Source organism: Eptatretus burgeri, unplaced genomic scaffold (assembly GCF_056783735.1).
Source record: "Eptatretus burgeri isolate ZD-2024b unplaced genomic scaffold, Ebu_testis_v1 Ebu_testis_scaffold_3172, whole genome shotgun sequence".
In the NCBI taxonomy this organism is placed as follows: Eukaryota; Metazoa; Chordata; class Myxini; order Myxiniformes; family Myxinidae; genus Eptatretus; species Eptatretus burgeri.
This window is the reverse complement of record NW_028225120.1, coordinates 67,034-93,600: the sequence shown is the minus strand read 5'-3', so window position 1 is coordinate 93,600 and position 26,567 is coordinate 67,034. Positions and strand designations below refer to the sequence as shown.

At 48.8% G+C, this 26,567-nt stretch overlaps 1 protein-coding gene across 1 annotated transcript; it reads right to left on the bottom strand.

Moving 5' to 3' along the window:
• Positions 1-21,635: 21,635 nt before the first annotated feature.
• On the bottom strand, positions 21,636-26,163 carry LOC147006459 (uncharacterized). Its single transcript, XM_085868754.1, has one exon. It carries the CDS (start codon positions 24,236-24,238, stop codon positions 22,673-22,675), a length of 1,566 nt encoding a protein of 521 aa, XP_085724880.1. The 5' UTR covers positions 24,239-26,163; the 3' UTR covers positions 21,636-22,672.
• Between the last annotated feature and the right edge of the window lie 404 nt (positions 26,164-26,567).

Sequence of the window (26,567 nt, the reverse complement as noted above, 5' to 3'; positions counted from 1 at the left end):
GCCCCTTTTTCCCCCACGGGGTCCCGGGTTCCAAGCCCCTTTTTACCCCACGGGGATCCCGAGTTCCAAGCCCCTTTTTCCCCAACAGGGGTCCCGGTTTCCAAAGCCCCTTTTCCCCCCACGGGGTCCCGGCTTCCAAATCCCTTTTCCCCCACGGGGTCCCAGGTTCCAAAGCCCCTTTTCCCCCCACGGGGTCCCGGCTTCCAAATCCCTTTTCCCCCAGTTTGTCTCCGGGTTTTTCTCCGGTGTGTGTCCTTTGATGTGTATAAAAGTTAGAAAAGCTAGTACGTGCACATACGTGCGTGGCCGTACGTGCAAAAAATAAGAATAAAAAAAATAAAACTTTCAAACTGCTTGCCAGAAACAACCACACAAGCTGTTCTTTCGCTCTTGCGTGCCTGTACGTGCGTGGCCGTTTCAGCTGCACGACGCCTTGTCACGCGTTCAGTGTTGTCTGCCAAGCGAGCAGTTCGTTCTTCATCCGTTTCAGCTACACGACGCCTTGTCACGCGCGTAGCGTCGCGTGTCAAGCGAGCAGCTCGTGCTTCGTCAGATTCCATTGCGCGTGCACAAAGCGCAGCTTCATCCTTCGCTGTCATAAACGACGACTGGATTGGCCCATTGTGTTTCAGAAAATCGAGAAAGAAATCGAGAAATAAATCGAGAAAGTTATCGAGAAAGTACAGAAATCGAGAAAGAAAGAATACAGTAAGTCGATAAATCGTGAAAAAAAATCGAGAAAAAATCGAGAAAGAATACAGTATGTCGCCACTGTCCGGAAGTTCGCATATCGCAGTTATGATTATTCGCAATTTAGTTTTAATGGCCAATTATTCAATTAGCGCCAACGTATTTTGCCTTTTCTCAATGTCATCGCAAGGAAAAACACAAAGAGAAGAGAAGAAAAAAAAGAAAAAAACGTACGTACAAAAAATAAATAAATAAATAAATAGACAAACCAAAAAAACAAAAACCTTTGAAACCTTTGAAAAACCACACAGGCCGTTCCTTCGCTCTCGTAAACGACGACTGGATTGGGGCATTGTGTTTATCTATAAATGCGGATAAGAAATCGAGAAATTATTAGAATACAGGAAGTCATCACCATCCGGAAGTCCGTACGTTGTCACCCGTAATGGGGAACGCGGCTGAGAATCTCTTCCCCATCGGTCATGCCAACGCAGCAACGTGTCTTGTCCCTTGTCAAGACATTGGTTGGTAAATAAATGGTTGGTAAATAAATAAATATTGGTTGGTAAATAAATGGCCCTAACTTGGGAAGCACTTGTCCGATTAATATCAAACCTTGAAAAGCCACATCCTCAGGTCCCCAGCAATCCTCAGGTCCTCAGGTCCCTCAATCCCCAGCAATTCTTCCCTGAACCCTCAACATGTCAGCGATGGATTCAGCATGTTTGGAGGATAAACAGACCTCGTCTCACTAAAAACGACATAAGAATTCAAAGTTTCTATGTACTGCAGAGTCGAGGAAAGAGTGTGTTGCTTGTATTGCCCCGATTCTCCATATCCATGTTTGTATTTGTATTTCCTGTTTTAATTGACTCAAATGTACAGGAGGAATCGAGAATTTCTTCGAAACACACTTGGAACAAGACCAAGCGGGTATGTTGGATACACAAATCGTGTATGTTGGACCGAGAAGTCCCCAAAAAAACCCTAAATTTCCCAACAACCAATTACTTTTCCAATCATTCATTTCTATTTTTTTTTTCCAATCAATGAGATCATCAGGAGATGGGTGGACAAAGGGGTGAACAAGCTGAATGCAAGCTCAAACACAGCAACAGGGGGAAAGGAAAACAGGAGATGGCATAAGAAAAGGATGATGAGGAATAAGGGGGAAAGCACATTAATCTGGAAAAGAAGAGGTCGGTTTGTTGAGGGCTGTTATTTTGGAAAGGGCTTGGGAAGGAAAGGAAGGCTTGGTGAGGGGGAAAAGATCATGAGAATCGATTGGGGGGGGGTATTGGTGAATATCCCTCTTGAAGACGGAAGAGTCAGATTGAAGTCTGAACAAGTTGGTTCCTCAGGCTGGAGAAAGGAGTAGCAAATGAATGGAGGTGAGCAAAGAACCTGGATTTTGGAAACTTCATCAGAAGTGGGTTACTGGAAGACCGAGAAAGCCCTTTGGAGCAAAATTCGGGGAAGGGTGGTGCAGAACAAAGCAGAGCAGTACAGGACCAGAAATGAACCTGGAGAAGACAGAGAGACCACCGGTGTGAGAGTAAGAGAAACAGAGACTCAGCTTCATTGCTGGAGATTCCAATGCTTGTGATGGACTTGGTTTCTATGTCATCATGAAGTGCAAGCAAGGTGAGGCAGTGCTACCAAAATTTAATGAATCACTTCTACTTTTCGCACGATTTCATAGTTTCTATAAAATCATTTTTAAAATTACACACAAAACGTATGACAGAGAAATACATTCGATGCGGAACATCTCATCGTGCTGGGAAAGATAATTAATCGAAGACCAAACAATCAAATCAAGCTGAGAAGTACAAACACCAAACAAGCACCAAAAATTGGGAATCCCATGGAAAATCCTGAGCACTACAATGACGACTACTACTACATCTACCACTACTCCTCGTCTGCATGCCCGGTGAAGGGGTGCAGTGATGCTCTTTTTGGATTGATCCTTTTACATGTCGTTCTCTTGGGACAGGGGGATCATGAGGTTGGGGCAGACATTTTGGAATTTTTTTGCCCGAGGTGCCGAAGATTGCTCGCAAAATTATAATCATTCTCGACTTGAATGTTGTTCATTTCCCGAATTCCCACACAAAACCTTTTCATGAAGTCAACAAGACAATAAAACATCAAATTGAAATCTCCATCTGATTTTGGCTAAACAATTATGCTGTGCTGTGAGTTATAATGATTATATAATTTATTATAAAATATTTTATAATGTGAGTTATAATTATATAATTTAGGATTATAAAACATGTTATTTATCATTATGACGTCATAATGACACAGGCGATCCCTCGAGGCATTTCCTTTCGATGTTTTGTTGTTTCCTTTTTCAGGATTCCAATCCCATCCAGATCCTTGTTCTGCTCTTTTCTCTTCTCATAAATTGCTTTGGATAATTGTTCGAGTTACCCCTCAGCCCGAATTGGGCGAAGGGGTATCGGAGCATACCAGCTAACTCTGATGTTACCCAAATTTATGCACCGTCTAATATGAAAACGATCATAACTTGGGGCATTGTGTTTATCTATAAATGCGCATTACTGATCGAGAAATTATTAGAATACACGAAAAAAAACGTGCAAAAAAATTTACATCCTGCTTCGGAGCATACCAGCTAACTCTGATGTTACCCAAATTTATACACCGTCTAATATGAAAACGATCATAACTTGCGGCATTGTGTTTATCTATAAATGTGCACAAGAAATCGAGAAATTATAAGAATACACGAAGTCATCACTCTCCGGAAGCCCGTACGTTGTAACCCGTAATGGGGAACGTGGCTGAGCTTCCCTTCCCCATCGACCACGCCCAGGCAACAACGTGTCTTGTCATTCGTTTGGTAAATAAATGGCCATAACTTGGGAGGTACTTGTCCGATTAATATCAAACCTTGAAAAGGCACATCCTCAGGTCCCCAGCAATATACCTGGCAAGTTTCAATTAGATCGGACCAGTAGTTGTCGAGAAACAGCGGTCACAGACACAGACACACACACACATAGACACACACACACATAGACACACACACACACACACACACACACACACACACACACACACACACACACACAGAGATTGCTGGATTTATAGATAGATTGCCGCAGAATCACTCCCGTTGCTCCGATTATCACTGGTGCAATGTCAGCGCTCTTCAACTTCCAGGTTCCTTTTTCAGATCCTGGTGTCACATTTGGTTCGTGCTTGCAAGAGTTCTCTGAGTCTGAGATATTGACGTTTTTGCACATGTGTCGGTGGATTGCTCTCGATATCATGCTGGAAGGTGAACTTCTGTCCAAATTTCAGTTCTCTCGCAGAGGGCAGCAGGTTTTCCTCTCGGATTTTTCTGTGTTTTGCTCCATCCATTTTCTGTTCTATTCTGACAACTCACACCCTCACAATGTCTCTCCGAAAGGACCCTCCACCCCCAGCTACTTTCTCAGCATTCCTTTTTTCAAAGTCCTTTCATTCAAGTTTCTGGGTCTAACGAGCTGCCTTGCTCTTTACGAGGAAAGCCTCATCTCCAAGCTGGCCTCCAAAATCAATTGCCAACCTGGCATCCTCCATTGTGTGAAGTCCTTCCTTGGCACACCTGATATTCCAACCATTTACAAAACTTTTATCCACATTCTGATGGATTACTGCTCCCCCCCCCTTCTGGGGTTGTGCTAATGCCTCACACCAAGCTCGACTTCACGCTGTGGAAAACAAGGCTTTTAGGATCATTCGTATTTCCCGCAATGAAGGTGAGTCTTTGGATCTCTCACTCTCTCATCGGAGGCAGGTCGGTGGTCTTTCTGTCTTCTACCATCTCCTCCCTGGCCTTGCCCCCCCCCCTTTGCACTGTCTGTGATCTGTCCCCCATATATTTCCTCAGGGTACTCAAGGTCTGCCAAAAAACCCCTTCGGGTAAAATTGCCAAATTCAAGAATCACAGCTCACCTTCACGCTTTAATTCCTCTTTTTTCTGCCTCTGGGACAAACTCCTATGCTCTCTTCAATCCCAGTCCTCCCTCCAGGGCTTCAAAGCAGTTGTTCACCACCATCTCATATCTTCTCGCATCCAAAATCTTGATATATATATATATATATATATATATATATATATATATATATATATATATATATATATATATATATATATATATATATATATATATATATATATATATATATATATATATATATATATATATATATAAATATATATATATATATATATATTTATATTTATATATATATATATATATATATATATACATATATATATATATATATATATATATATATATATATATATATATATATACTACCCCCATTGATCCACCCCACACCCACATCCTTCAAATTCCCTGTTTTCCTTCCTGAAAGTCCCTGTCGTACCTTTTTGTTTACCCCATCCCATCCATCTCTCTTCCACAGATATCCTCTTGTCTTTCTTCTGCACTATTTTGTGCTTCCCTCTCCCTCCCTTCTTGTCTCCTGCCTTGGGATATGTTTCTGTGTATTCGCTCTTGCACAAGCCTCGACTTGGTATGCAAAAACATATAAAAAGTTCCGCAGCCCCTGATAATGAGAAACATACCCATAACATGATGTTGCCACCACCAGGCTTCACAGTCAGTGTGGTGTCCTTTGGCTGATGTGCTTTGTTGGGTTTGCACCAAATGTAGCGTTTTGCATTTTTCCATAAGTTCCATCAGACCACAAAATGTTTTTCCACATGGCTTCAGAATCTCTCGAGCGTTTTTATGTACACCTCAACCAGGACTCAAGGTGGGCTTTTTGTGTAATGGCTTCCTTCTTGCCACCTGACCGGAGAGCCCATACTTGTGAAGTGCTTGGGAAATTGTTGTCACCTGGACACCAGTGATCAGTCCTTGCCATGAAGGCCTGTAACTCTTTCGAAGTTGTCATTGGCCTCTTGGTGGCCTCTGAGCAGTGTCCTTGTTTGGTCATCCAGTTTTGAGGGACGACCTGATCTCGGCAGGGTCTTGGTGGTACTGTGGAGATATTGAAAATATCCCAACACTGAAAACAGCCATTCTTGGCAGTATTACTTTTTAAACAGTCGAAAGTAACCTTTTAAAGGCCACAAGCATTCATTATCTCTACTGCCTACCAAGCTGAACATCTGGCTTTACTGTTGAGCAGAGAAATGGATGGAATGCTATGATAATAATTCTCCTGTCACCCTAGGTTTTCTGAGCCGAAAATGACCAAAAACAGATCTTCCTGCTAATGGAAGATCAAAACAGATGGTCCCACAAGGGGGGCAGGACACATTGTATATAAGGCAAGCTAAATTGCCAAGCGAAGGAGAGTAAGATTGAGCTGGACTGCTGTGGGTATTCTGTCTGTCTCTCTCTCTCTCTCTCTCTCTCTCTCTCTCTCTCTCTCTCTCTCTCTCTCTCTCTCTCTCTCTCTCTCTCTCTCTCTCTCTCTCTCTCTCTCTCTCTCTCTCTCTCTCTCTCTCTCTCTCTCTCTCTCTCTCTCTCTCTCGTATACATGTTTGATGTGAATTAAAGCTCTTCTCTACCACGATCAGTGTGGACATTGCTTGATCTCAATCAGCCTTGGACCTGATCTCAACATTTGGCGTTGTCGGCAAAGGATAAGCAGAACAAGGAGAAAAGCAAACTTTCATGGAGAGACAAAAGAGGAGAGAGCCGGCCGGCTTAAGATAAGGTAAGAAGTACTGCCTCTTTTCTCGCACGAGGGCAGACAAGTTCGCTGCTCTTTGTGATCTGTCCTTATCTTAAAAGAACAAGGGGAGAAGGAGCTTTTGTACACATCAAAAGGGGTACCCCGGGAAGGTGAGGGTCCATTGTGAGGTTGAGGGAAACTCAGGAAGGGGCAACCCAAGAACACCTCAGGGAAAGGGTCCGAAATGAAGATTGAGGGAAGGGAAAGGGTGTAAAAGCTCCTGACCCAACTCAAGGTATTCCGTTGAGAGATTGAGGGCACGGAAGGTGTGCAAGGGAGTGTGAGGGTCCGTGGGAGGTGTGAAAGACGCCCGACCCAGCCTGAGAACACCCCCAGGTGGGGAATACTGAACGGCCCAAGAATACTCTAGGAAGGATGAGGGAAAAGTGGAAGAATAAAGCTGTAATGAAATTATGGACCTCGGTCATGTGATCAATTAGAAGCATATAGTACGAAGGATTATATAAAAGTACCCATATGCAGTCCTAAGATGAGATTCGTTTCGATATGCATCTGTGAATAAGCCCGAACCAGACTTGAAGCTTGTAAGATGTGTAAGGAAGAAGTATGACAAATAAATAATGCTGCAAATGTGAAGTAGCAAATAGTGTTAAGATTAAAAGAAAAAGTTGAGAAAACACAGGGCCCCGCCCATGCAAAATGCAGTGCAGGGGCGGGAGCCAAGGGAATCCATGTGGGTGACTCACTTGCATATGTGAATAACACACCAAGTTTGTATCCGAACCTGGAAGGTATGGGGCTGCTGGCCACAGCTTCTTCCTTCCTGGTTCAAGAAAATAACTCCGGCAGGACCAGGAGGAGAGCTAGCTCAATCGGTGTACCGACCGTTGAAAGAAGACGAAGTAAGATCAACTAGTGCGGGCCTGTAGGTGCGTAAACAACGACTGGATTGGGGAATTTTTTCACCCCCCCCCCCAATCACCCCTCCCCTCTCTCGCCCCCTCCTCTCTCCCCCTCTCTCGTGCCAGTACCCTCTCTCGTGGGTGAGGCATGCCAGTATGTGCAGCTTCGTTCCTTCACTCTCGTAAACGATGACTAGATTGGCGCATTTTTTCAATGAGATCGGACCAACCGTATCATAAATGGCCATAACTTGGGAAACACCTGGGAAACATATACAAAACATATACAAAGCACACATATACAATTACACCAAAAGCAAATGTAAAAGAAGAAGAAACACACAATAATACACAAAAAGCAAATGTAAAAGCAAAACACAATGCAGATCTAACCGACCACCGAGCACACGGCAACACTTATACAGTTTTACTTCACAGACGGCGCCGACAACACATATACTCAAAGCAAAAGAAAAGGACCACCCTCAAGGATGATGGGGGCGGACGGGCCTGGGGCCGAGACCGCATCGGGCCTACCCGTCTGATGAGCCGCAAAATGGTGGTGGCGCCCCGACTCCGCGGGCCTCGCGGACAGTGTCTGGAATGGGGTGGGAACGGGGCCCCCTTCTCGCACTATCTCAGCGCGGGGGGAAACAGGAGGGGGTTGTTGATGCTCGGGGGAAGGAGGATATCTCCCTGTCTCGGGTCCCGCGACGAGCGTCTCCACCACGACCTCGGTCGCGTTACCGGCCTCTCCTCTCCGCAGCTCCCCGACTCTGACACGAGCACCCCCTCGACTGCCTTCGCCGCCGCCACCTCTCCAACTCTCCACAGCTCCGTCCAACTGCCTTCTCCGACTCCTCTCTTGACTGGCTCTTCCCAACTCAACTCCGAACTGCACTGTTTGGCGAGCGAACGCGGCCCTTTATAGCCCCCGTGGCCTCGCTCCTTCACCTTCGACCCTTTACCTCTGGCTGGCTCCCCATTGGACAGAAGAAAAGTGGGCGTGAATGCTTTTTGATCCGCGAATCTGCATAGAGCGACCACACTCCGACGCACCTGGAGGCGGGGCCAAATCGCCCCACGCTCGCCGATAGGACGGAACAGAAGTGGGCGTGAGTCGTTTTTGATCCGATTGCTTCGGAAAGGCTGGTGCCTCTGCACCCGCTGCTCGGTGCGCGCCCTGCACGAGTCCAGTATCGGTGCCCACAAGCGGCACGGGAATGACGGTGATGCGATGGTTGCGAGGGCGAGTTGTGACGGTAAAGGTCGTGGCTGTGGTTGTGAAGCGGCGTTGCGGTTGGTGGTTGTTGTGTGATGGCTGTTGAGACGTGGTTGGTGGTGGTAGTAATGGCGGCTGGTCCAAAATAAAGATAGTAAAAGAAAAACGGCTATCTAGAGGGGTCGCAGCCCGAATGAATGACATTTATTCCCTCTAAACAACGGGTTTGGGCCTAACTACACATATACTTACAGAGATATCTCACCTAAGGGACCTGAATGGTGGTTTGCGAATTTCGTCAACCACAACACTACCCCCTCCCCTTTTTACAGACTCGTCCCGAGTCGTCAAATTTTCGTGTGCCATCATGTGTAGTTTTCCCCTAGTACATTTTACCTACGGATCCCTGAGTGCGACATTCATGGTATTCGTGTCCCCAAAATAAATAACCTGAGGGCTGAGTAACTACCTAAACAAACTCACTCACACGGACGACTTAAATAAAATTGCCGGCGCTAAGACAGACATGCCGGGGGCGCACTCATATTTACAGTACATCTTAACCTTAACTTACAAATTTTACACTAAACCATGGCCCAGGATCACTGAACTCTGCAAAAAGAAAGCAGTTAGCAGGGAGCCAGGCTGCCCGCATGCAGTCTCTGGCTCAAACAATGCAGGTGACAGGGAACGTGGCCGGCTGCTCACACGCAGTCCAAGGCCTTCCCTTTTTAAAATGAACCCAGTGAACCACAACGGTGCATGGGCTGCACAAACGCAGTCTCCGTGCCAGCTCAAGTGGCACACGCAATGAACACAACGGATGGATGGATGGACACAAACACGGTGCACGGGCCGCCACTGCAGGCCCGTGTTGTAGCTGCCAACAGGGCAGTTCTCGCAGCTTGCAAACTGTTGCTTTCTGATCCTGGCGCACATGGCAATGAACAGGGGGGGGCAAAGCAAAAATTGAACGGGGCTGGTGAACAGGGGCAGTGGGCATGGCATGGCAAAGGTAGCAGGCAAACACAGCCCGCAGAAGAAGGCCGCTGCAGGCAAACACAGCCGGCAGACGAACTGGCCGGCACAGGCCTTGAAGAAAAACAGCCAGCCGGCAGATGAAGTGAGCCGGCACAGGCCTTGCAGCAACACAGCCAGCAGATGAAGCTGGCCAGCCTTTGCCGTTCAGTGGAGGTTGGTAGAGGGAGGGCGGTGGTGCTGGCCACTCGGAAGGCGGGCTCGGACCTACCCTACGGTCTCCCTCCCAACCTATCGCCTGTGCCTGTCACTGTCTATACCCACTCCCTTAATTTGTCAAACCCCAATTTAGCCCCAACTTATTTTTTTATTTTTACTTCCCCACTATAAATCGTCCCCTAACCCCCTGTACTGTCCTTGTTCGGCTAACCTATCCTGTCACCTCGCCTACTCCCAACCCCTACGTTCCCTTCCCGGAGGGGAACAAGGGAGAGCTAGCGTCCTGTGCCGAGGCCCAATTCAAGCCTCAGGATGGCCTCCCCAGACTTCAGCGATCTATAACCAAAGTGGGTCCAGCGGCCCACAACGAGAGCGAGGGGATGGATGGTGCGGAGGGGTACACTTCCTAATCTACCCTAACCATTTAACTGTTAAACTACCCCGGGGCTTTCAACAAGCGCCTCTCGCTTAAACTGTTGGTTCTAACAACCCAGATTCCCGTCGCCTGTGTTGGTGTCCTCACAATTTCGGGCCTCGCCCCCCAATTTTCTTCCCGTGTCCTCACACGGTCTCATGGCTGGGACACGTGGCTCCCTTTGGCAGGCACGACCCTCTGCCGAATCTCCAGCTATGGCACCCCCGGGCACTACACTGCCTCCGAGCCTACCAGCTCCCTAAACACCGGGGAGTGCCCCCCATGGCACCTCCCTTGAAACGCACACGTGGCAGGCTGGCTTCCCGGGCCCCTTTCCGAGGGTCACCCGTGCCCACAACACTGCCCACGCGGCTAATGGCGCCCCGGGCCCCCGCATCAAGCAGGCGCACCCATGCCCACTACGCTATCCCGGCCCCCCATGGGCCCTTGGCCTACCACGGCCGACTAGCCTGGTGCCCGGGGTACCCACTCAGCGATACTCACCTTTCGCAGCCATGCTCCCAGCCCGTCAACAGGGCTCCTGCACCCCTCCAAACGGGTTTCGAGCCTACTTCCCCACCAACAACAAAACGACTTCCTTATTTGTTAATTTGACTAACCCACTAACTCAGTCTACACTGACCCCGGGGTCCCTTGGGCGGCAGTCACTCCTCCCCCCAATCACTCATCGCACCATGCATTCCCCATTCGCTCCACTCACACAGACCCGCTGGCCTCACTCACTCACCAAGCACATGCTTCCACTTCACTCACCAACTCTTCAACACACTCACCGCTGAACTCTGCCATCCTTCTAACTACATCCCCTAACTAACTCGTGCTCCCACGTCGTCCCTTAAACTATAGCACGTTCCATTTACCCTACGTAGCTAAGCTACGTCCCCACTACACATCCACAAGTCTGTCACTGTCTCCAAATCTCTATTTCCCAGGGGGGATTTCCTCCCTTCCTACTGGGCTCGCGAACTCGTTGCAAGGCTCTGAGAGCCTTGCGCCTCTGCGGGAGCGGCTGTTCCAGCACCGACTCCTCCGGCAAGACATATCCATGAGGGCGTAAGGTCGCCCTTGTAAGGCCTCAGGCGGTCCGCGTGGACGATCCGGGGAAGGGCTCGTGGTCCCATTTTAATTTTTAGGACCACGTCACTGACTTGCGCCAGGACGACCCCCGGGCCCTGCCAAGGTAAGGTGAGCTTCGGGCATCTGCCCTTCCTCCGCCGGGGGTTAAAGAACCAAATCTTCGCCCCTGGTGGGTATTTGCTCACCTGGCTCAGGTGGTCGTACCTGCGCTTCATCTTTATGCCCGCCTGTTGGAGCTGGTGTCGTGCGAAGGCATGGACCTTCTCCATGCCTTCCTCCAACCGACGGGCATAGCCCTCCCCCGGGGGCCTATCAAGCCGCTCAGGCGTCGGACCGCACAATAAATCGACGGGGCTTCTCAGCTCCCGTCCATACATCAACAGCGCCGGACTACATGCGGTAGACCCGTGCTGGGACGCGCGATAGGCCATCAGGAGGTACGGAAGGTGTTCGTCCCAGTCCTCCTGGTTAGTGGCGGTGAAGAGGGCCAACTGTTGGACCAGGGTCCTGTTGAACCTCTCCACCATGCCATCAGACTGTGGTCTCAGGGGCGTTGTCCGTGTCTTTCGAATTTCCAGGAGCCTGCACACCTCTTTTAGTAATTCACTCTCAAAATTTCGTCCCTGGTCCGTGTACAGCTCCTGCGGAATCCCATACCGGCATGTAAATCCTTCTACGAAGGCCTTGGCCACAACCCCTGCTTCCTGGCTGGGAAGGGCAAAGGCTTCTGGCCATTTGGTGAAATAGTCCATAATTACGAGGATGTACTTATTACCCTGGCGAGTGGGGGCAGTGGTCCCAAAATGTCCATGGCCACTCGCTCAAGGGGAGCCCCAACCTGATGTAGTTGGAGTGGGGCCCTCATCCTCTGTGGCGGTCCCTTTTTCGCAGTACAGGCGTCGCATGCTCGACACCAGTCCTGTACATCGCGCCCCATGTTAACCCAATAGAACTGCCGGCGGGCCCGAGATTTTGTTTTGGTCCTGCCCAAATGGCCGCCGGCGCGGGTACCGTGCACCTGTTTCAAAATTTGGGTCTTAAACCCATCAGGGACTATCACCAGCCAAGAAGTTTGTTCAGAAGGAATCTCCACCCACTTGCGATATAAGATGTTGTCCCTCATTTCTAGGGTCCTCCACTGAGCCCAGTATGCCTTTGTTCGCGCTCCGAATGGGGCGATTTCCTCCCCACTGGGCCTCCTGTTTTCCTGGACCCATTTGTACACTGGCCCTATCACGGGGTCTTCCCGCTGGGCCGTGCTCCATGCCAATCCACCAAATTCCTCTCCCGCGGTTAGTGGCAAAGTTGGGCCTACCACCCGGGCCGCACGGACTGGGAGTTTCGGGGAGGCGTCTGCCAATTGGTCCCTCTCCTCATGTCTCGTGCAATATTTGCAGTTTTCTCCCACACAGGGGCGTCGAGAGAGCGCATCGGCATTCCCATGAGCCTTACCGGCTCTATGGACTACACTGAAATCGTACTGCTGCAATTTTTCCAACCACCTTGCAATCTGGCCCTCCGGTTCCTTGAACCGTAAGAGCCATTGCAAGGAGGAATGGTCAGTTCGAACCAAAAATTTCCTCCCGTACAAGTACGGGTGGAAATGGCTCACGGAAGACAGCATAGCCAATAGCTCCTTGCGAGTTACGCAATAATTTCGTTCGGGCCTACTCATGGCCCGACTGTAATACGCGATCACTCTTTCCACGCCCCCCTGTGTCTGAGATAAGACTGCTCCCAATCCTTCCTGGCTTGCATCCGTGTCCAGGGTATACATCCCGTCATCGGTGGGGTACGCTAAAACGGGTGTGGATGTCAAACACCCCTTTAATTTGAGGAAGGCCTCCTGGCACTCCCCCATCCAATTAAATCTCAACCCCTTCTCCATCAACCGGTGAAGGGGCCTGGCTATCTCCGCAAAGTTTGCCACGAAACGCCGGTAGTAGGAGCAAAGTCCCAAAAAGCCCCGTACCTGTTTGACAGTTGTAGGTACGGGCCACTCCTCTACCGCTGTAATTTTTCCGGGGTCGGTCTTCACCCCCTCGCGGCCTATCACGTGTCCGAGATAGGCCACCTCTGTCGCGAACAAAGTGCATTTCTCTGGGCTCAATTTCAGTCCTGCCTGCCTGAGGTGCCCAAACACCTGGTCCAAATTGGCTATCTCCTGGGTGAATGTTTTAGCGTGTACCAGGACGTCATCCAGATACACCAGGCATGACTGCCACGGCATGCCGCCGAGTACACGCTCCATCAGTCTCTCAAAGGTGGCGGGGGCGTTACACAAACCGAACGGCATCACAGTGAACTGATACAGTCCCTTCCCTGTGGAAAATGCCGTTTTCTCCTTCCCCGTCTTATCCATCTCCACCTGCCAATACCCACCCTTGAGGTCCAAAGTTGAGAACCATTTAGAGCCTGCAACGGCGTCGAGGGTATCGTCAATTCTAGGCAGGGGATAGGAGTCTTTGAGTGTCACGTTGTTCAGCTGGCGATAGTCCACACAGAAACGCGTGGTCCCATCCTTCTTTTTAACCAGCACAACTGGTGACATCCAAGGACTTCCCGAGGGCTCGATGACACCTGCATTGAGCATCTTTTCAACCTGCTCATCAGCCTCCTCTCTTTTGCTCCATGGGAGCCTTCGAGCAGGCTGACGGACAGGCCGGGCCCCATCGGTGTGGATCTGATGTTGCACCAGGCCCGTACGTCCAATATCCTCGGGTGACAAGGAGAAGATCCCGATGTGTCGGTCGACCAGCTTGTATAAGGCCTCCCGCTGGGCATCCTCCAAATCTACACTACTCCGATTTACCATCTCGCAAATGGGACCGGGCCAATTCCTAATCGAGTCTGGAGACTCCCTCTGGGGCCGGTCCGGCTCGACGTTATCGTCCCTCAGCTCTGCGACCTCCTTTACTGGGGTGCAATCTGCCACCTTCGTGCCCTTCCTGATAGTGCATGGTTCCGTGCTAACATTTATCACCCGCACGGGCGCTATTGGCCCGTCGGTACTTACCAGGGTGCGGCCCACGACTAAGCCCGGGGTTGACGGCCCTGCCGGTAGTTCCGCCAGGCCGCAGGAGCCCTGCCACGTTGGGGGTGCTCGCCACCGGGCCGGGACCACCGCCTCGGCACCCGGGGGAATGACCACGGAGTCAGGAGCCTCCAGCTCCACCCTCTCATCCGTGCTCACGCCCCCTAACGGCAACTCCTCACCACCCAACTGCATGACCCCCCGGCCCAAGTCGATCTTACAACCACCGGCCGTCAGCACATCCAACCCTATTAGACATGGGTCGTACACCTCTGCCACCCAAACCTCTATCTTGGTTTTCACGGTGCCAAATTTAAACGACACGAAACCACGTCCTATGATAGGGGCCGTTGCACGGTAGCTAGCTGCAAACTATGGTTTTGCAGACGGTGGATCTCATCCCAACCGTCTACACTCGAATCAAGGACCACAGGGCTGATGATCGTGGCGCTTTCTCCTGTGTCCACAACGGCGTCTACCCCTACGCCGGCAACCTTGCACCGAATTGTTAAGCTACCTTTGCCAATTTGGCCACAACTGATGACCTGTCGCAGTTCTGAGGGCTCTTCTCCGTCCGAGTCTGCCGAACACGGCCCTACATGTTCGGCACTTCTTAGTTTCCCGGGGACTGGTGGAGGGGTGATGGTTGGGCCTGGCTATCCCTATTGACCCGGGGCGGAGTTGGTGGTCTAGAGGGCCGTGGCTCTTCTCTTCGCGGGGGCCTTTCCCTGCGCGGGGCGTTGCACCCCCGCTGCAGGTGGTCCCTTGCGCCACAATTATAACACCTCCTCTGGTAAGGTGTTTGCCTCCGGTATGCCGAATTATACCCCCCTCCATTCCGAATTGGGGTACCCCCCGATGGCCCATCTCCCGCCATTCCCGGGCCCGACCGCCTCTCCCCAGGTCTCCCGAACCGGCGGTCGAACATGCCCTGCACCATCCTTTCCATTCGCGCTTGGTCGCCCAGGGTTGCCCCGGCTCCCAGCGCACTGTCGTTCACGGGGTCCACCTGTCGGACTGCCACCGCATGCCGCCCAGCCCCTCCCAATGGCGTTCTGGCTGCCTCCCAGCAGGCAGCAGTATCAGCCGCCTTCTGGAGGTTGTCCGGGCGCCATACGGTGAGCAATGCTCCGACATCGGTGCCCCCTATTGCTCGAAGGAAATGGTCCAGGGCAATCTCCTCCCGGTACTCCGGTGGCATGTTGGTGTGCGCGATCCCCACCAAGCGGCGAATGTCATGTGCCAATTCTCCCAGTGATTCCTGGGGACATCGTTTGCGCCCGTTGAGCTGAGCTTTAACAAGCTCGCTCTGCTGGTCCATGCCAAATCGGTTTTTTTAGGGCCGAATGGAGATCCTCCAGGGTCACCCCTCACTGGGTACCGTGGTCAGGACTTCCAAAGCCACGCCACGCAGGGCCGCTGTGAGTTGTGCCACACCCTGCACCTCGTTCCAGCCATTGCCTCTGGCAACACACTGGAACTGGGCCATGTATGCCCTCAAGTCCGTCTTGCCATCGTACGGGGTAGCGGCACCCTCGGTCCTTTCGAGGTCTCCTCCCGTTCCCCAGGGACTCCGGGAGGGGTGTACCTCCCCAGTCCCAACGGTGCCTCACTCCCGCAGGGTCCGAGCCATTTGCCCGGGGGCTCTACCACCCCTGTCCGTGCCCCGCGTCGTCCCGCTTACTCTCCCAAGCCATTGGACTCGCACTCTGCACACCCCCCGGAACAGTCATACTGGGTACCCCCATTAGGCCAAAAGACCCCGCGGCCTCTACCCTCCCCAAGCTTGGCATGCTCACCCCCGCATCGGGCAAGCCTCCTCCTCCGCCTTGTGTCACCAGCCCCACCTGGGCACGATCCGCCTCGAGGGAGTATATCCTCTCCTCCTGTTCCCGAAGGAGGTCACCCTGCCTCTCACACCGGGCCTCCACCCTATCCGTCAGTCTCCTCTCCATTTCCTCCATTTTCCCCTTTATTACCCCATTTATTTCCTCCCCTATCGTTCCTAACGACAGTTCCCCGACTTTCTCTCTTATTTGCTCCACCTCCCCTTGTACCTGTGTCACCATCTTATTTGTCTTGGATATTTCCTCCCTCGTTGTCCTAAACTGCTCTTCTGTCTCGCCCCGGTTTTTTTCTATCTGCTCCCCCAGTTCCTCTGTCTTTTCTCCGGCTTTCCGCTCCATTTCATTAATTACCTCCTCATGTCTCTTTCTACATTCCTCCCTCACCTTCTTTAATCCTTTCTGTGTCTCCGCTTTTACCTCCTTTCGCAGGTTTTCAACTCTGTCTGTCATTTCCCGATGTCTTTTCTCACAGTCCTCCTTCACGGCTCCCAATCCCTTCTTTATTTTCCCTTGTTCTCTTTTTAATTCCTCTATCGCCGTCGTGTTCCTCCCTATTTCCTCCTTTATTTGGTCTTGTCCCTTTTTTACTTCTCCCAATCCTTTTCCTACTTTGTCTATCTTTCCCACCACCGTCTTTATTTCGTTTGCCCTCTCTTGTTTACTTTCTTCCATTGCGACTCCCACTCCTTTTACTTTCTCTTTTAACCCAGTCACCTCCGCTCGTATCGTGTCGACTTCCTTTTTCATTTCGTTTTTTAGTTCTTCCAAGCTTCCTTTTAGGCTCATTCCCATGTTCTGCGTCTCACCCCGCAGCTCTTTCATTTCTTCCTTCATTTGCTGTGTATTCGCATCCATCTTTTCGTTCATGCCTTTTATTTCGTTCATTTGTTGTGTATTCGCATCCATCCTCGCTGTCATTGCCGCCAGCATGGCGCATAGCTGGGCCATGTCGGGTGCGCTTGGGTGAGCCGTTTCGGCAAGGATCGGGGGGTTTTGGTGGAGAGGGGGAGGGGAGGTGTCATACACCGCGGCCGCCGCCGCACCTATTTCGGGCTCTGGGTTCAGTTGGGGGAGTTTGTGTTCCTGCACAACCAACATTTCCTGCTCGGGGTTTTCATTCTGGACCATGGATTCTACACATTCTACATCCATTTCTAATACCCCCGGCTCCCGCTCGCCTTGAGACGCCATCTTATTTCTCGTAAAGGGTTAATTTGAATCGCTCGTAATTTGGAGGGAATCGGGGGTCGCTCCTCTCACCCCTGGACCGATTCCCGTGAATTTAGCTGGAGACAGGAGAGCCCGTTTTCCCGTTCTCCGATACCATTGCCGCGAGGAGGGCGATGAGTTTATATCGCACGACCTGACACCAGTGTTGCGGATTCGCGCCCGCCGGCGTGCGAGCGGCCACGTAACTCGAATCGCGGCACGTCGCCCACCGGACGGACAATCCCGTCGTGACCCTCTCGGACTAACGCCAGGAACTAGTCACGGGTGGGCCTTTCGGCCTCACCACGATCGTGCCAATCGGCCCCCCGCGTGGGATAGGGTTGCTCGCCAAATTCGACCAACCTAAGTACCCACACGGAGGGTAGACCGGGCGATCGCACCTCGCCGCAGGTCGACTTCGGACACGGGCCACTTTAAGCGACCCGTTCCGTACTATCGGGATAACCGAGAGGTGTTATCGTCAACCTGGACGGTTCGATTAATTATCGGGCGTTTTCGCCCACGACCAACCCTTTACGTGAAGTAAGATGGAGATTCAATAAAGGAAAAGACGAAGCGAAACGGGAAAACAGTTCAACATAAAGCACATTTATTTCGCGATGAACGGAAAGCACACATATACAATTACACCAAAAGCAAATGTAAAAGAAGAAGAAACACACAATAATACACAAAAAGCAAATGTAAAAGCAAAACACAATGCAGATCTAACCGACTACCGAGCACACGGCAACACTTATACAGTTTTACTTCACAGACGGCGCCGACAACACATATACTCAAAGCAAAAGAAAAGGACCACCCTCAAGGATGATGGGGGCGGACGGGCCTGGGGCCGAGACCGCGTCGGGCCTACCCGTCTGATGAGCCGCAAAATGGTGGTGGCGCCCCGAGTGTCTGGAATGTCTGGAATGGGGTGGGAACGGGGCCCCCTTCTCGCACTATCTCAGCGCGGGTGGAAACAGGAGGGGGTTGTTGATGCTCGGTGGAAGGAGGATATCTCCCTGTCTCGGGTCCCGCGACGAGCGTCTCCACCACGACCTCGGTCGCGTTACCGGCCTCTCCTCTCCGCAGCTCCCCGACTCTGACACGAGCACCCCCTCGACTGCCTTCGCCGCCGCCACCTCTCCAACTCTCCACAGCTCCGTCCAACTGCCTTCTCCGACTCCTCTCTTGACTGGCTCTTCCCAACTCAACTCCGAACTGCACTGTTTGGCGAGCGAACGCGGCCCTTTATAGCCCCCGTGGCCTCGCTCCTTCACCTTCGACCCTTTAACTCTGGCTGGCTCCCCATTGGACAGAAGAAAAGTGGGCGTGAATGCTTTTTGATCCGCGAATCTGCATATAGCGACCACACTCCGACGCACCTGGAGGCGGGGCCAAATCGCCCCACGCTCGCCGATAGGACGGAACAGAAGTGGGCGTGAGTCGTTTTTGATCAAATTGCTTCGGAAAGGCTGGTGCCTCTGCACCCGCTGCTCGGCGCGCGCCCTGCACGAGTCCAGTATCGGTGCCCACAAGCGGCGCGGGAATGACGGTGATGCGATGGTTGCGAGGGCGAGTTGTGACGGTAAAGGTCGTGGCTGTGGTTGTGAAGTGGCGTTGCGGTTGGTGGTTGTTGTGTGATGGCTGTTGAGACGTGGTTGGTGGTGGTAGTAATGGCGGCTGGTCCAAAATAAAGATAGTAAAAGAAAAACGGCTATCTAGAGGGGTCGCAGCCCGAATGAATGACATTTATTCCCTCTAAACAACGGGTTTGGGCCTAACTACACATATACTTACAGAGATATCTCACCTAAGGGACCTGAATGGTGGTTTGCGAATTTCGTCAACCACAACAATATTCTTACTTGTCGTTCATAAAGAACACTGTAGTTAGTTAAAATATATTTTTGTCTATTGTGCATAAAGAACCTTGCGTGCATGGCTTAAGAAAGTAACCCTGCTTCCTCATCACCTATGCTTAATTTAGAATTGCTGAAATGTATTGTTACGAATTCGCGCCCGCCGGCATGCGATCGGCCGCGTACCTCTAACCGCAACCGCGTCACCCACCGGACGGACAATTCAGTCGTGACTTTCCGGAGCTAACGCCGGAACCCTGTCACGGGTGGGTCTTCAACCCCACCACGGCCGTGCCAATTGTCTACCCGCGCAAGATAGGGTCACTCGCCGAATTCGATATTCCTAAGTACCTGCGCGGGGAGCCGACCGGGCAGCCGTACCTCGATGCAGGTCGGCTTGGGACACGAACTGCTTAAGCGGTCCATTCCGTTCTGCAGTGATAACCGAGCAGGTATTATCGCCGACCTCGCCGGATCTGATTCTATTTAACAGGTGTTTGAAACCCCACTATTTATTCCACGATGCAAGATGGCATTTTCAACAGGGGAAAGAGGACGCTGCGAACGGGATACATTCAAACAAAGCACATTTATTTTACACGTACACATATACAGTCAATCATGTGGGCAAACAAAAGCAATCACGTGACATATGCAAAGGAAAAGCACTACGACCGAATATAATTAATAAATGTACAATCACTTAGGCAGTTTTTACTTGTCAGGACACGGCGCCACAAGATTCACTCAAAAGGAAGGAAAGGGCCACTCTCATAGACGAGAGTGGCAGACAGGGTCTGTGGACCTTTATAGTGCGTGAGCCTTGGTTGACCGAATGGGCTCGCGAGACCGATGCGGCTTACCCGCACCTTCGTGGTACGACGATGGGCAGGTCGCGACGCCTGATCCCCATGGCCACCAGGACAGCCGCGTCTGATTGCGGCCTTGCGACGATGGGCAGGTCGTGACGTCCGTTTCCCCCATGGCCACTCGGACAGCCGCGCCTGATTACGGCCTTGCGACGATGGGCAGGTCGTGACGTCCGTTTCCCCACGGCCACTAGGACAGCAGTGCTTGATTGCGGCCTTGCCAAGGCGAGGTGATCCGGACCCCGGCCGGCAACGTGGTTGAGAGGAACGAACGGGTCTTTTAGTGCTCTGTCAGAGTTGATGCACTATAAGAGTTGATGCTCTATAAGAGTCGAATGCTCCAAGACCCCGTCCGTTCCTCAGCGATGCGCGAACCGTGCCGAGGTCCGATCACCTCGGATCTCCGAGATGAAGTTTCCACACAAAGTGGACGTGGTAGAAATCAACACCCTTCGACCCCCACAGGCCCCGCACCTTTCTCTCCTGTGATCCGTTTTTCGAGGAGAAGCTTCCACACAAAGCGGACGTGGTAGAAATCACCAGACTTGCGCTGCAAGGCGAGAGAACCCTTGCCTCTCCCTGCAGCAATGCCGTTTGATAGGATCCCGCTGCTGCTGGCGCAAAGATGGCGTCGTTTCGGGAACAAAGGTGAGGCGATGTTTGTGACGTGGAGATGTTGACGGTTGCTGGCGGAGTGGCGAAGATGGCGTGGTTGTTGAGAGGCAGGTGTGGTTGTGGTTGGTGTTGTGGTTAAGGGGAACGACGTTGGTTGTTGTAATGGTGGTGGAGATGTGGTTGGTTCAAAATAACGATGGAAAAAGAAAAACCTACCTCAAAGGATCACAGCCCTTTTACACGAATAAATCCCAATCCCATTAAACAACGTCGGGGAAATCTAACTGAACACAGACTTATCGATCTAACAGAACTACGGACCTTTATGGTGTTCTGCGAATTTCCACTGCCGTAACAGTATCCACTATTCTACAGAGCGGTTGGGTGTCGGTGGGCCGGTTGGCAGGTAGGGAGGGGTCTCTTTCCAGGCGAGGAGGTGCAGAAGGAACCTCCAAACCGTCATGGGCCACTTGGAGTTGACCATAAGAGAGAGTGGACCACCTTTAAAGAAGACTGTTGCCTGCCGTCCTGCCGATCAATGGATGCTCCATCTCTCAAAATTATTGTGTAGCTGTTTTGTTTCTTTTACACAAATGTTTCAAAGCAACAGAGGAGCGATTGTAGAGATATTGCACATCTCCCAACACTGAAAACAGCCATTCTTGGCAGAATTACTTTTTAAGCAGTTGAAAGTAACCTTTTAAAGGCCACGAGCATTCATTATCTTTACTGCCTACCAAGCTGAACATCTGGCTGAACATCTCTGCTCTATTGAGCAGAGAAATGGATGGAATGCTGTGATAATAATCTTCCTGTCACCCTAGGTTTTCTTAGCCGAAAATGACCAAAAACAGATCTTCCTGCTGAAGGAAGATCAAAACAGATGGTCCCACAAGGGAGCAGGGCAAATTGTATATTAGGCAAGCCAAATTGCCAAGCGAAGGAGAGTTAGATTGAGCTGGACTACTGTGGGTATTCTCTCTCTCTCTCTCTCTCTCTCTCTCTCTCTCTCTCCCTCTGTCTCTCTCTATCCCTCTCTCTCTCTCTCTCTCTCTCTCTCTCTCTCTCTCTCTCTCTCTCTCTCTCTCTCTCTCTCTCTCTCTCTCTCTCTCTCTCTCTCTCTCTCTCACATGTTTGATGTGAATTAAAGCTCTTCGCTACCATGATCAGTGTGGACATTGCTTGATCTCAATCAGCCTTAGACCTGATCTCAACATTTGGCGTTGTCGGCAAAGCATAAGCAGACCAAGAAAAAAAGCAAACTTTCATGGAGGTATCATACGGTATCATGGTCTTCGTGGTATCATACGCATTCCATTTCTTTATAATAACTGTCTTGCTGTGCTCTAAGGGATATTCAAGGCCTTTGAAATATTTTTATGCCCATCCCCTCATCTGTGCCTTTCTACAACTTTATCCCAGAGGTCTTTTGAAAGCTCCTCGGTGCTCATAGTTGAGCATTTGCTGTGAAATTCACTACACAGCACTGGAAACCCACAACAACGGCTGATGTTAATCTGAACTCATTAGAATCACCAGACTTGAAACAGGTGGATGTCAATTAACCTGGTGTGTGATTTTGAAGGTGATTGGTTCTACCTGAGCTCATTTGCAATTGCCGTTATAATGGGGGGTTGACACTTATCCAACCAAGATATTCTAGTTCTGTGCTTTTGATCAATTTTTTGAAAATTGTAAAAATTTGTTTTTCACATGGAACTTGTGGGTTACGATGTGTAAATGAAGGTGAAAACGTCTGATTTGAGGAATTTAATTTCAGATTATAACGCATAAAAAGGTGAAAATTTTGAGAGGGGGGGTGTAGACTTTCTGTAGACTCTGTACTCTGACTCGTTCTCCATCCCAGTCAACATGATGTCTTCCAAGCCACTGAAAAGTGCCTTCTTTGTCTCTCCTCAACTCTTCCAAGATATTTTTGCAATCTTCCTGCTCTTTTGTCGTTCTCCCAGTTGTCGGTGTATATTTGTTGATGTATCCTTTTGTATTTTTCATTTATCTTCTTTGCAATCGATGGAGCTGGATTTGCTGTTATTTCCATCCCATATGTGGCATCTTCTACTCGCACCTGTTCCTGGTAATTTTTTGCCTTGATGTATTCTTTCATGTCTGGATGCGGATGATGGATTATTAAACGCTTTGTAGCACAGAGAACAATTGAAGGGTTTTTCTCCGGTGTGGATTATTTGGTGTTTATGAAAGCTAGATGAATGATTGAACGCTTTGTTACACAAAGAACAATTGAAGGGTTTCTCTCCGGTGTGTATTCTTTGATGTCGAGACACAGATGATGAATGAGTAAAGGCCATGTTACACACAGAACAATTGTATGGTTTCTCTCCGGTGTGTATTCTTTGATGTTGAGATAAGTTAGATAAATCATTGAACGCTTTGTGACACTCAGAACAATTGTAAGGTTTCTCTCCGGTGTGTATTCTTTGATGTTGAGATAAGTTAGATAAATGATTGAACGCTTTGTGACACACAGAACAATTGTAAGGTTTCTCTCCGGTGTGCATTCTTTGATGTGCTGAGAGAATTGATGAATGAGTAAAGGCCTTGTTACACACAGAACACTTGTAAGGTTTCTCTCTGGTGTGTATTCTTTGATGTATCAATGCATTTGATGGATGAGCAAAGGCCTTGTGACACACAGAACAATTGTAAGGTTTCTTCCTGGTGTGCGATATCTGATGCTCATGTAAGTGTGATGACTGATTAAATGCTTTGTCACACACAGAACACTTGTGGGGTTTCTCTCCAGTGTGTATTCTTTGATGTCTTCGTAAGTGTGATGACTGATTAAACGCTTTGTTGCAAACAGAACAATTGTAAGGTTTCTCACCGGTGTGTATTCTTTGGTGTATCAATGCATTCGATGGATGAGCAAAGGCCTTATGACACACAGAACAATTGTAGGGTTTCTTCCTGGTGTGCAATATCTGATGCTTATGTAAGTGTGATGAATGATTAAACGCTTTGTCACACACAGAACACTTGTAAGGTTTCTCTGCAATGTGTATTCTTTGATGTCTTTGTAAGTGTGATGACTGATTAAATGCTTTGTTGCAAACAGAACACTTGTGGGGTTTCTCCCCTGAATGTATTTTTTGATGACGATATAAATTTGATGAAGAACAAAAAGCCTTCCTGCATTGTGAACACTTGAAGGATTTCTCACCGGTATGCAACCTTTCATGTGTCAACAGATATGAAGAAGAAGCAAATCCCTTATGACAGACAGTGCACTTGTATGACGTCACACCTGTGCAGATTTTTACACATCCTTTTAAACAAGATGAGGAAGTGAAGTCTTTGTTGGTCACAGAAAACTTGTTTGGCTTCTCACTTCTTCGACTTTTCTGTTGCAAGACATTGATCCACCTGTCACAGTTGTTGTTGTTTGTAAACACCTCCCTCAACTTGTCACCATCCTGACACAAAGTCTCTGCCAGATGATGATCGAAAGAAACTTCTCCGTCCAATGACGAGGAACAGTTGACACGTGAAGACATTTCAAATTTTTTCTCTGCAAATTGATAATAGAGTAAAAACATCAATAAATCACTTTTACAACTGGAACAGCACTCGTGGAGCACATAGTCTCACCTTGCACGTTCATTCTGAACAAAATTACCATTGTTATCTGAACACTCCACTATTATGGCCACTACTATCATGGCCCACATACCGTTATCATCCGTGCACCCTATTATATCACATTGTTTTTTGGAATGGGTTATGAACGTCAGAAATGTAATTATATATTCACTCACATCTGGATGACTTAAATCTCTTCGCACAGAATGACGAAAAATTGACAGAACAGCTATGACTTGTAAAACGGTTCTGTGCGGACATTCAAATGGAATTTTGACGAGATAAGTGTGCCGGACACACATTTGTACAAGGTGATCGACAACAGACAACAAAAAAATTGACCTTGAAACAACAACAAAAAATCCAGAAGTTCACTGACGGAACCAGATCATATTGGCAGAATCTCCTTCACCATTCTGCTGTGTTTCCCACATGCCACTCCTTCTCATGCTATATATCGATATACAGCTCGGTTCTTGGAAGTATTTTGAGGATTTGTGTTTTGCAGTGTTCAAGTATATCATTCAATTTAAATAAAGGTTTAAGAAGGTTTAAAGTTGTATAAATAAATTAATTCTGGGATTTTCCGCCGTTTTACCCAGTCTCTAACATCACCCTAACACATTACATGAACTAGAACGGGCACTCGGTAGAGCGCATACCTTCGCCGCCACTACTTTTTTCCGGGCACATTTGAAAAACGTCATTTAAAAACGTCCATGACGTCACAACTTTCAGTCAGGTGGACGTCAAATTTGGTGTTAGACGTCATTGAGGGCAGTCCAACAAAATGGAATGATAAACACTGAAAAAAATCTAAAGTTTAAAAATGACATCATCTTGTGACGTCATTTTGACGCACTTCCAATGACGTCACTACCAATCGCGGACTACCATCCTGGAAGCTCTTATTTCACGGAACATTTTAACGTTGGTTTCATGTCAATAGCTCTATTGGATCTGAAGTTATGCCTACAAGTATATTTTGACCTTGAGTGTGACCTTGACCTTGACCATAGAGTTAATTTGCAAAACTTGTTCATAAATAAGCAGATATTTTGGTACTGATCATAATGCCTGGATTTGGGACAATTTCCTTTACAAATTACATAGATATTTGAATCTAAAATATCAGGACATTTTAGCCACAATTGAAAAACGTTATGTTCAAACGTCGATGACGTCATAACGGTCAGTTCGATCGACGTCAAATTTGGTGTGTGACGTCCTTAAGGTAAGTCCTACAAAACGGTATGATCAAAACTGATGAGGTCGAAAATTGAAAATTTACGTCATCTTGTGACGTCATTTTGACGCACTTCTGATGACGTCACGTCAAATCTGACACCACGTACCCGAAAGGTATTTCGTCATGCAACAATATGGCGTTGGTTGCATGTCGATAGCTGTCTTATGAAGGAAGTTATGCTCAAAAGTTTGTTTTTGACCTTTTCATGACCTTAACCTTGACCTTTGACCCCATCGCTCCGAAAATCTAATCAAATCGTCCTTGGATAATCTCGAATCATCCCACCATTTTCATGCAATTCGGTTTCATACTTTCTGAGTTATGCGAATAACAAACAAATGCACATATTCACAAATAAATAAAAACACAGCGACCAAATAAAAACATAACCTTTCGCAGAATGCGAAGGTAATTATATTATTAACCTCCGCCATCTTCGAAGATGGATGGAGGTTACTGTTTTCACCCCTTTCTGTTTGTTTGTTTGTTTGTGAACAGTATAAAGGAAAAACTCCTCGACGGATTTCGACGAAACTTGGTGGGGGGGTTAGGTATGGTCCAAGGATCATGCCATTAAATTTTGGACTTGGTCCCCCCTCCCCCAAAAAAAAAATTGTAAGAGAAATATATATATATTTTTGCATTTCTACATGTTTTAAGTTATTTCCAACCCCCCCCCCCCAAAAAAATTTTTTTTCACCACCCCCCAAAAAAAAGGAAATCTTTTTTTTTGCATTTTTACATGTTTTAAGTGATTTCCAACCCCCCCCAAAAAAATTGTGACCCCCCCACCCAAAAAAGGAAAAAAAAATTTTGCATTTCTACATGTTTTAAGTGATTTCCAAAAACCCCCCTCCAAAAAAAAAATTGTTAGAGAAAAATATTTTTGCAACTTTTTTTTCAACAAAATTTCGATTTTTTTTTTTTTTTTTGCATTTTTACATGTTTTAAGTGATTTTCAACACCCCCCCCCCCCCCCAAAAAAAAAAGGAGAAAAGAACTATCACTGTCAGCACTGTTGACATTTAATGAATAAG